Here is an 11,920-nt window from a genome sequence, read left to right as displayed (position 1 = left end):
TGACTTATTGGGACACTCCAGTCTAACATGGAAAGCATATTCAGCTCTGTTCTCTTTTTTTCTTTCTTTCTCTGTGCTTTCCTTGACACTGATAAAAGGATAGTAGATTTGCCCATTTATAAAATTCTTTTATACCTCTATGTGAATAGTAATGGTGAACTTAACTGATCACATGTTCAAATTTTGAGGTTGCGTCTAGATAAGGCCCAATCCAGGGCTGGTTTTGGTTTCCCGTTTTCTACCACTCATATATATATTTCTCTATTTTCTTTAGGAGACATTATTTTAGTATAAACCCATTAAAGGTTACGTTTTAAATAATTTTTTATATCATCACCAATAACGGAATTCTCCTCTTATAACTAGTTTTGTAAAAAGAGCGCGCCAATAAAAGAAGTTCTTTCTTTTTTCTATTTTGTATTCATGACATATATACTGACTTCGTGGCGCAACACCAGCATCTGTAATATTGACGAATAGTCTCATCACTTTCGTTAAGGCTGGTTTCATATTGATATTATCAAGTTTAAAATAATTGCTTTCATTATCCAGTGCGGAGTCATACCCTACTTTGTCCATAGAAAACAGACCTCATCAGATTCATGAGTGACCTCTACACAGCCAATGGGGCCATCAGACAGCTTAGGCATACATGCATCGACCAAGAACCAGTAATGAACTGAAGGAGGCTATACACCAAGAAACAATGATATCATATTCAAAACCAACTGAAAATAAACTGTATTCCATGCACTTAATATGGACATACATTTTGAATAGCATTTACCATGCCTTTTTGTTAACCTTTAAAATCTGGATTTTCTTTTTATTCACCCTTTATTATGATCTAAGTAACTGTTTTTTGTTTTATACTATGTTTTCATTATGGTTATTTTTTTTATACTATTGTTACACTGTTTTTTGTTGTTGCTTGTTTACATCACAGTGGAGCAGATGTATTAATCCCGGAGAAGGTATAAAGCAGTGATAAGTGGAAGGTGATAACGCACCAGCCAATCATTATGGATTTGAAAAATGACAGTTAAAAACTGATTGGCTGGTGCATTATCACCTTGCACTTATCACTGCTTTATCACTTTTTTTATCCCTTCTCCATTCTTAATACATCTACCCCATTATTCCTTATTTGGCTGTCATATGAGATATCATCAGTAAGGTAAATAAAGCCAACAGCAGAACATGTTATTGAGGTCAAGCAATACAAGAGCATAGAAAGATGATTGTTTTCCAGAGGATCTGATACAGGAAAGTGTAGATTAGCAGCAGACAATGTGCATGTAGCTCTTAAAGTAGCATACAGTATGTAAACATAACCTAGGCATATATTTTAATCATGATTGTATTTATTGCAATCATATTGATAAACATGTCAAACAGTGTGGATTATATGGATTAACAATCACTGACTTTTTTAAACTGTACATTATGTACATATTTGCATCTGTTCTTCCTACTTTATCTCTCTCCACTTTATCTATCTCCAAGCTATGACACAAATTCCATATGTACTGTATGTTCCTTTTTTTTACTCTTACCTTCCATTTGATTAGATGGGACCAGCATTTGGAGGGTTATGCTGGTTCTTGTATTGCCATTTGGAGGACCTACGGGTGACTCCAAGTGAGGCTGGTCTTAATTTAGATATATTTATGTATATGCTATTACCATGTAAAATAACAATAAGCAATTTTATGACCCAGAGTGGGTGCTGTTATCTTGCAGCATTATGGACCACCAGTATCAGAGAAACCTGGACGAGGCCTTGCAGCTTAACCATATCTTAACCATATTGCCACCAAGATCTCTAAATTTTCTATCAGCATGTAGTATTCAAGTCTTATTGCTGATACAGTGCATCCAGAAAGTATTCACAGCACTTCATTTTTTTTCACATTTTGTTATGTTACAGCCTTATTCCAAAATGGAATACATTCATTTTATCCCTCAAAATTCTACACAAAATACCCCATGACAACTTGAAAAAAGTTTTTTTGAGATTTTTGAAAATGTATTAAAAATAAAAAACTAAGAAATAACATGTACATAAATATTCACAGCCTTTACTCAATACTTTGTTGATGCACCTTTGGCAGCAATTACAGCCTCAAGTCTTTTTGAATATGATGCCACAAGCTTGGCACACCTATCTTTGGACAGTTTCGCCCATTCCTCATTGCAGCACCATTCAATCTCCATCAGGTTGGATGGGAAGCGTCGGTGCACAGCCATTTTTTAAATCTCTCCAGAGATGTTCAATCGGATTCATGTCCTGGAGCCACTCCTTTGATATCTTGGCTGTGTGCTTAGGGTCGTTGTCCTGCTGAAAGATGAACCATCACCCCAGTCTGAGGTCAACATTGCTCTGGAGCAGGTTTTCATCCAGGATGTCTCTGTACATTGCTGTATTCATCTTTTCCTCTATCCTGACTAGTCCCCCAGTTCCTGCCGCTGAAAAACATACCCACAGCATGATGCTGCCACCACCATGCTTCACTGTAGGGATGGTATTGGCCTGGTGATGAGCGGTGCCTGGTTTCCTCCAAACATGATGCATGGCATTCACGCCAAAGAGTTCAATCTTTGTCACATCAGACCAGAGAATTTTGTTTCTCATGGTCTGAGAGTCCTTCGGGTGCATTTTGGCAAACTCCAGGTGGGCTGCTATGTGATTTTTTACTAAGGAGTGGCTTCCGTCTCTCCACTCTACCATACAGGCTTGATTGGTGGATTGCTGCAGAGATGGTTGTCCTTCTGGAAGGTTCTCCTCTCTCCACAGAGGAATGCTGTAACTCTGATAGAGTGACCATCGGGTTCTTGGTCACCTCTCTGACTAGGGCCCTTCTCCCCCGATCACTCAGTTTAGACGTCCGGCCAGCTCTAGGAAGAGTCCTGGTGGTTGCGAACTTCTTCCATTTACAGATGATGGAGGCCACTGTGCTCATTGGGACCTTCAAAGCAGCAGATATTTTTCTGCACCCTTCCCCAGATTTGTGGCTCGAGACAATCCTGTCTCGGAGGTCTACAGACAATTTCTTTGGCTTCATGCTTGGTTTGTGCTCAGACACGCACTGTCAAGTGTGGGACCTTATATAGACAGGTGTGTGCCTTTCCAAATCATGTCCAATCAACTGAATTTACCTCAGGTGAACTCCAATTAAGCTGTAGGAACATCTCAAGGATGATAAGTGGAAACAGGATGCACCTGATCTTAATTTTGAGCTTCATGGCAAAGGCTGAATACTTATGTGCATGCGATTTCTTAGTTTTTTATTTTTAATAAATTTGTAAACACATTGTCATTATGGGGTTTTGTGTATAGAATTTTGAGGACAAAAATGAATTTATTCCATTTTGGAATAAGGCTGTAACATAATAAAATGTGGAAAAGTGAAGCGCTGTGAATACTTCCTGGATGCACTGTACTTCTTGGTGTGCTGGGGAAAAACCTTTTATATATTTTTCTTGTGTAGAATAACCCCTCCCCGTCATACACCTGAGATGTATTACTAAATTGAGCAGTTACTATTTTATATAAAAACATTAGCTGCTTGTGTCCTATGTCACCACCATTGGCATATCTATAATGGGTTCAGGGGGGCCCACACTGCACACCGTGCACCCATGCTTAATTACTTACCTTTCTGCAGGCCCACTTCAATGATGTAGCTGTGGCAAAAATCACTGGAAAAATGTCCACCACGTATGCGCAGTAGTGATTAGTCACCAGAGCATGGCAGATGCCATGTTTAAAGAGACCTGTGCAGTAGAGGAGGCCACCCCTTGGGAATCAGGCCTATGATATGAGATTATTATAAATAGTGTACAGTATGTGTAAAATGGCCTAAATAAATATGTATGGACACCTTTAATCGTTAATGGAATAGCCAGCCTTGTATGTAAATTTAACTATAGATTTTTTTCTCAAATCTCAGTCAGGTAGATGTATTAAGCCTGGAGAAGGGATAAAGAAGTGATAAATCAGTGATAAGCACAAGGCGATAACGCACCATCCAATCAGCTCCCAATTGTCATTTTTCAAATCCATAATGATTGGCTGGTGCATTATCACCTTGCACTTATCACTGCTTTATCACTTCTTTATCCCGTCTCCAGGCTTAATACATCTGCCTCATGATTGTTATATGGCGATATTTCATTTAAAAAAAACAAAATCAAATGTGGCTTTACTGTAGATAGGAAGCTCAATATTGAGTTATCTTGCAATAATAATAATAGTCAAATAATTTCATCACATAATCATTTCCTTTGCTGGATACCATAAACGGTTTAATATGTACAAGCTGGTTCTATTATCAGCAGATGAGCAAAGTTAGCATAACACAATAAAACACATAACTTGAATTGTCTTAAATCTGAATTTTTATCCTAATATTTACCCTTCCCAAGGCGCTTCTCACCTCTTTGTTTCTCAAACAGTAAATAAAAGGATTCAACAATGGAGGTAGAACACTATATAAAACAGATGATACTCGGACAATGACAAAGGAATCTCCAGAAATGGGACCATTATAGTTGAAAACACCTGTTATGTAAAATATAGTAACAACAATAAGGTGGGAGGAACATGTGGAGAAGACTTTCTGTCTTCCCGAAGAAGAGTGGATTTTCAGTATAGCGGAGATGATTTGTATGTATGAGTACATCACAAGTAGAAATGGAAACATTCCTAGAAACACAGTGACAATATGCAACACCACCTGACTGCTGTCTATATCACTACAAGCTGCTTCTAACATGGGGAGAACATCGCAGAAGAAATGGTGGATTTGTCGATCTCCACAGAAGGTCAATTTGACAGTCATCAAAGTGTGAAACGTGGAGTTCAAGAATCCACAGATCCAGCATCCTGCTACAAAATACGAGCAGAACATCTTATTCATAATGAGCAGATAGTGCAGTGGGTTACATATAGCCACGTATCGGTCATAGGCCATGGCAGCTAGGAGTAGACATTCCGCTCCCCCAAACAGCACAAAGAAATAGAGCTGTGTAAAACATCTGTTGAAAGAAATCCTTCTATTGCCCGTTATAGCATTGACCAGCATAGCCGGGAGTGCGACCGTAGAGTAGCACACATCTAATATTGATAGGCAACTCAGGAAAAAGTACATTGGTGTCTGAAGATGGTGATCAACTCGAATAATGCTAAAAACAGTAATATTCCCAATAATAATCATTGTGTAGGTTATCGCAAGTAAAAGCGAAGATATTGTTTGCCCCTCAGAAAATCCTAGTAGGATAAAATCTTCAAAATAAGTCTTGTTTCTAGGTTCCATCTAGTCAATTACCCAAAACCTGTTGAAAGATAATAAATGAGAAGTGTAATTAATTTAGCACAATTAGGGATGGATTTACTAAGCGTAGGTTTTGTAGTTAATTGCAATCCAACAGGCTAATCACAGGCGAAAAAAATCTGTATTTTCTAAGCATTGGTGTTCACCATCAACTGAAATACTACGTCAATGTACACTGGATTTTGAAGTCTAAGAGTCCATCAGCTTACTGTCTAACAACTGAACATACTCTCAGATCCATATGTAAATCTGATGGTATTTGAGGTAAATCAACAAAAACAACGTCCAAAACTGACAAACACTTCATTGTACTTTTCTGTTAGTTAGTTAGTTAGTTAGTTAGTTAGTTAGTTAGTTAGTTAGAACATATTACATGCTGTTTTGATATCACAAACCCATTCTAAAACTCCAAAAACCACACTCAAACATTGATAATGTGTAGTGCGGTTGCTGGTGGTAGTAGAAGAGTGCAAGTAGTTGTTTGGAGGGGATGTAGTTATGTGACCTCACAATAATGGCACCTACATCCTGGTCCCTCACTGTCCCGACTGTTGGCATGCAGACCAACATGGACTATATCCCACTCGTGGGTGTCCATGACACCCATAGAGTGGGAATAGAACCTGTGGTGAGCGCAGCGAGCCACCGAGCCAGCTGCGTGGCGACCGCAGTGAGCCTGCAAGGGGCTTAGTTGTGCTCGCCCCCCACAAGCCATCTAACAGCCGGCATCCCGACATCTGTATTGTGTCAGGAGACCGCCGGTCACACATACCCAACCCGTTTAGAGGAGTTTGTCTTATTTTTTTGTCTGCTGCTAATATTTGTTTCACGTTTTATGTCTGTGATTATTTGTGTGTAGTGTTAGTGTAGGTTTTCTTTCTCAGTTTTTGTTTGTCTTGACTGTCTTATTTGTAAAGTGTTAATATGTATGGTGAGAAGAGAAGGAGCAGAGAGGAGGATAGGTACCCAGAGGTAGGTGAGTAAGCCTAGGAGGTGGAACTGGCATCTATAGAGGAGAGGCAGGACTCTAAAAGAAAATAAGGACAGAATGTCAGGTTTTCATATGAAGAGAATGTGGCCTCGGTTTCTTGTCTGGTTCCTAATTAAGGACTTATTTTGGGAGCCAAGCAGCAAAGACCTCAGTGAGGAGAAAGAGAAATTTATGGCCCATGGCAGTGTAGGCTTCAATGCAGTGGGCAATTTCAAATAGAGTCTGGATCACTGCTGGAAATGCTTTCAGACATCAAGAGAAAGGTGAAGGAGAAGATGGCCGAGGAGCACAGGGCAGGACTTAGGACTGGTAGTGCCCCCCCCCCCCCCCCTTTCACCCTTCAAATTCAATATCTTGAGTATGTGGAGCCAGTGTGGGGGATACTATCAGCAGAGAAAGTACAAGAGATAAATGTCCATGACTATGATTGCCCCCACCCCCAAGCCATCAGAGCCGTCACAGTTTGGTGAGTAGTTTATTTTGAACACCACTATAAACATGTCTTTATACCTGTTGGCACATGTGTATATATGTGTGTTAGTATTTGGAATACTTAAAGCTATTTGCACACAATTTAGTTTAAAAGATTTAATTTTTAGTCTAATATTACTGTCCTGTTTGTAGCATGACAAAAAAAAAAAAATACAGCAAAATGACGGGAAACCAGCCCAAACAATATATCTTCCTACCTAAGGCGAGTTTAGGGGAAGCACTGCACAGATCACTTCTTAGGTGTAAAAACTAGGGGCCTAATTCAAACCTGATCGCTGTGCTGCAAATTTGCAGAGATCTGCGATCAGATAGTCGCCGCCCAGGGAGAGTGAAAACCCTCCCCGTGCAAGTGTGCTAATGCATGTATACGCCGTGCGAAAATTCCACCAGACAGCAGACAGCTGCAAATCCGTTCGCAACTCACTCACCATCTAATAATTTTCCAGTCTGTGCAGTCTGTGCGTAGCCCAGGACCAACTCCTACAGTGTGATGAGAACAGACTGATCGGGGTTGAAGCTGACATCACACCTGCCCTGAAGACGCTTGGGAACGCCTGCGTTTTTCCTGACACTCCCTGAAAACAGGCAGTTACCACCCACAAATGTCCTCTTCCTGTCAATCACCTTGCGAATGCCCATTCGATTGAAATTTTTACACCATGCTGTCGCTGTTTGGCGACATGCTTGTACATTGCGATCCATATGCATGCGCAGTCATTCGATAATCGGCCGCTGTGCGATTTCGCACAACAGCGATTAGGTCTGAATCAGGCCCTAAATAGAGGGTTATTTTGAAGGGAAAAAAATTGTGATGACCCCTCCAACATCTTAAACAGCCCCAGACCTCTCAGCCTTGGCTGGTACAGGAAAATAGGAGGAAAAAATTACATAAGGTTCCACTATTTTCCTATAACTAGCATCAAGCTGAACCATATGGGTGGCTGATGTTATAGCAGGGACACACACAGCATGGGGTTCACCTGTCACAACAGCAACCAGCCTCACACTGGTCAGCCCAAGGCTGGATTTCTGTGGAACGTCAGGACCCCTCCCCATCCTGAGGATGAATCAGCCCTGGACTTTCAGCCATCCCTGGTGGTGGCAGAGGATGTAGTTGGGATCCCAGCAGTCAGAGTGCCAATGCTGGAATCCTGACACTTGTTAGAATGCTGTAGCTGGCATCTCGACAGGTGGGATCCCGAAAGTAAGTATCCGGGGAAGTTAGGGTTAGGCTGCAGGGGGAGGGTTAGGTTAGGTTGTGGGAAGGAAGGGTTAGGGCTAGGGAGAAGGACAGGATTAGGGTTAGCTGCCTCCTGTACCCCTGTCAGGATTTCAAACAGGATGCCGGTGTTGGTATTCTGACCATCGGCATCCCGTACCCAACCCGATGCTAGGTGCAGGAATAATATGTAAATAAAAGATAATATTGTTCTTTACAGGTGGACTACATCTATAAGGAAGCATGCACTGGCATGCCGGCACTTGTGGAACAAGTATGACTGGACATTAAGGGCCCTCTGGCTACTGAAATCTACCTGAAATATTAAAATAAAGACAGTACATGGAAACCGAAAGTGGTAGTCCTTTATGAAAAAAAAATCATACTCACCAAACTCTAGGATTGCCTCTTCTTGTGTCTGTGTAGTAATGCAATAGTTTCAGAAGAAAACAAACTGCAAACCTGAGCCCTATGGTCAATGTCAAAGGAATGAATGGGGGAGCACTGATTGGCTGAGATAATGGTTGCCATTATGACAGGGGACTCCACACTGCACTTACCCCGGTTATAGTGTCAGCTTCCTGGCTGGATCAGCCTGGTGCTAGTTATAGGAAAATAGGGGGAACACCATGCAGTTCTTTCCACCAATTTTCCCATACGAGCCCAGTCTGAGAGGTACGGAGATGTATGTTTTTTTTGTTGTTGTTATTTTGTTTTTCTCTTGGGGGGGGGGGGGGGGGGCATCAAGGTATATTTTTTTAAATGTTGACCCTTTATTTACTTTTCACACCTAGAAAGCCTGCACAGATCACTATGATCTGTGCAGTGCTTCCGTTTAGAAGAGTTTGTTGTCACTTCTTAACTATTTGCCATCACTTTTGAGCTGAAAGCTCAGAATCAACGACATTTAGAGCTTCAAAAACTGATTGACATTGATGCCGGGTTTCAATTGAAGCTGAAACCCAATGGATGATAGCCGGATTTCTGACAGCAAAATGATGGTGATTTCGACTGGTAACCGTCGGTTTTGGTTTAGAATAAAAACTGATAGTAAATTTAGCCCCAAATGTCTCTTTTGACTGAAGGTCCATCCAGGACAGTTGCTAGGCCATCCTGTAGATCTTACAATGCAGAGTTCTGCTCCTGTGATTACAAAATTAGCCGATAACTCACAGTCAGCTCCCGTTCATCCATCTGGTAAGTGTATCATCAACTACAACAAATTTTTTTTTTTTCAAATATTTTTTATGTTTATAACAATACATGTTTAAGCATTGCATTATAATACAACATGGCTTTCATGTGTATTACACATTTTTTTAAATTAATTTAAAACATAAAGTAACTAAAATGGCAGCTCAAACCACTTCAGACCAATGAAGGGCACGCCTAAAGTATTTTTAAGAAACAGCATTCAACAGATTAGGAAACTATGGACAATATGACATTTATAACACAAACATTAATATCTGAGTATTTCTTCCACAGAATGTGGCCTGCTGATAGAGAGGAAGAAGACATAATTAGTCTGCTTAGTCAACTCCTGCACCACAACCTACACCTGCAAGAGATCCAGCAATGGTCTTGATTGAGACCATAGCTGCTTTTGCTAGAACTCAGGTCAATTTTGTGGCTACACAAATAAGGCAAAATACTTTAATGTCTCTAGACAGAGGTCCAAACGTCAACAATTATTAGATTGCAAGATGACCAAATCAATACTTTCCTTAGAATGCAATAAGGGAAGGAACTAAACAATAATATGGTATCACTGGGTGCACAAATAGTAGCTTGCCTACCTGAGACCCATACTACTACATCATCTGTCAGCAACACACCACCAAATACAGTAGTTCTGCCCCACCATCTCCACCAGGGCACTGTTTCCGCAAGCGTGGTTGTTCTGCATGGAGACACCCTGATGATCCCACTCCTACGTCACTGCCTAAAAAGAGAAAATAAACAACAATTGGCACAATACAGTAATGTGTGTTCAAGTTATACGTAACGCTAATATCCATTATGCTGTATAGTATAAAAAGGTTTAAGTTGTGTGAAGAAGCATGTCACTAATTTCTGCCCTTAAAATTTACTTAATTAACCTTTATTGTGGGGTTAGCTTGAATTTTAAGAAATATATGTGATTGTGCAAACTTGATTATTTTATTAAGGTATAATTGAAATAGTAATTTAAAAAATACCTGTGTTCAAATGCAGAACATCCCAAGCCTAAACCAAATTAGCGTGCCTGCAAATGTCCTCGGGCACGTGCATATGCATCCGCTTCCATAGGGGAGCATGGAGCATATGCCGGATGTGGCTAGTCACTGCAGGCTGCGGATAATTGCTGCTGTGATGTGTACACATGCATTAGGTGATTAACAACTTCTTCAGATGTACAGATGTGTCCACTGTTATCTTGTGGTTAGTTATTGATTGTCTCAACTGCTTCCCTCTCTGTACTCTGAAAGTTACTTACCCCTACCTGCTCACTGTCTATTGCATAGTCTGGGGGAGGCGGTTGATGTAATGCATTCTTCCTCATTAGACAGCTGCAAAGCACAATCTCTGAGACCTTCAATGGACTGTATAATAAAACACCACCAGATATATCCCGACACCTGACCCTGGTTTTTAAAAGCTCAAAGAGTGAATGATATCACTGATCTAGTGGCTTTATGTGACGTATTACACTTATGATCAGCAGGAGCAGAGGCGTCACTCACCTCATTTGTACCCGGTGCAGGCGCGGATGCGGAAGGGACGTGGCTTCACGGGAGGGGCGTGGCTAAGCATGCGATCCTCGGGAGGGTGTGGCTTCACTGGAGGGGCGTGGCTTAGTGCCCCGACCCGCATTTTCGTCACTCCGGGGGTCCAGGCTGCTCCCGGAGATCAGCGTTTCTCTGTTGCCTGCTCCTACACGGTGACAGAAGCTGGGTTGCTGCACGTAATGTTACAGTGCAGAACCTGGCTCCTGTCACTCAGCAGGAGCTGGAACTTTGGTGTCACCCCTCCTTGTGATGCCAGTGAGCAAGTCTTTGGAAGTGATAACAAAGGGGGTCATTCCGAGTTGATCGCTCACTGCCATTTTTCACAGCCAAGCGATCAGGTCACTACTGCGCATGCGTATGCACCGCAATGCGCAGGCACATCGTATGGGTACAAAGCGGATCGTAGCTGGGGGATGGATTTAATGAAGAATCCATTCGCACAGCCGATCACAAGGAGATTGACAGGAAGAGGGCGTTTGTGGGTGTTAACTGACCGTTTTCTGGGAGTGTTTGGAAAAACGCAGGCGTGTCCAAGTGTTTGCAGGGCGGGTGGCTGACGTCAATTCCGGGTCCAAAAAGACTAAAGTGATCACAAGGGCTGAGTAAGTCCAGAGCTACTCAGAAACTGCACAAAACTTTTTCGTCCCACTCGGCTGCACAAGCGTTCGCACACTTGCAAAGCGAAAATACACTCCCCTATAAGCGGCGACTATCTGATCGCTGCTATGCAAAAATAGCTAGAGAGTGATCAATTCGGAATGAGGGCCAAAGTTAGAAGCTAGGAGCTACAGTATAGCAATAGCAAGAATCACCAGTGTTATTAAAGGAGAGAAAAACAAAAATAAATGAAAATCATATATTGGTGTTAGCTTTTAAAGGCTACAAAAGGATTACAGGTAAATTATCCAGCAGCCATCTCTCGGGCATTAAATCCATGTCACGCTTGCTGTAGAAGAGGGGTGGCTGTCTAAGAATAACGGCTTCATGGCAGGAACCAGGACAGCCAGCTACAACACTCATTATTTTTAGTTTTGCATCAAAAGTCATTCAGAGAGTGGGCATGCTGATGACTGATATAGACCTCAGCAAGTACCCTAGGCATGGCCTAAAG

At 41.5% G+C, this 11,920-nt stretch overlaps 1 protein-coding gene across 1 annotated transcript; it reads right to left on the bottom strand.

Annotated features, from left to right (window-relative positions):
* Nucleotides 1-4,388: 4,388 nt before the first annotated feature.
* On the bottom strand, nt 4,389-5,318 carry LOC134965304 (olfactory receptor 5V1-like). Its single transcript, XM_063941780.1, has one exon. It carries the CDS (start codon nt 5,316-5,318, stop codon nt 4,389-4,391), a length of 930 nt encoding a protein of 309 aa, XP_063797850.1.
* Between the last annotated feature and the right edge of the window lie 6,602 nt (nt 5,319-11,920).

This window comes from Pseudophryne corroboree, chromosome 10, assembly GCF_028390025.1.
Source record: "Pseudophryne corroboree isolate aPseCor3 chromosome 10, aPseCor3.hap2, whole genome shotgun sequence".
In the NCBI taxonomy this organism is placed as follows: Eukaryota; Metazoa; Chordata; class Amphibia; order Anura; family Myobatrachidae; genus Pseudophryne; species Pseudophryne corroboree.
This window is presented reverse-complemented; position numbering and strand designations above follow the sequence as displayed.

Bases quoted from the DNA above. Each gene is read 5' to 3' on its own strand.
- LOC134965304 (XM_063941780.1), bottom strand. From the start codon at position 5,318: ATGGAACCTAGAAACAAGACTTATTTTGAAGATTTTATCCTACTAGGA.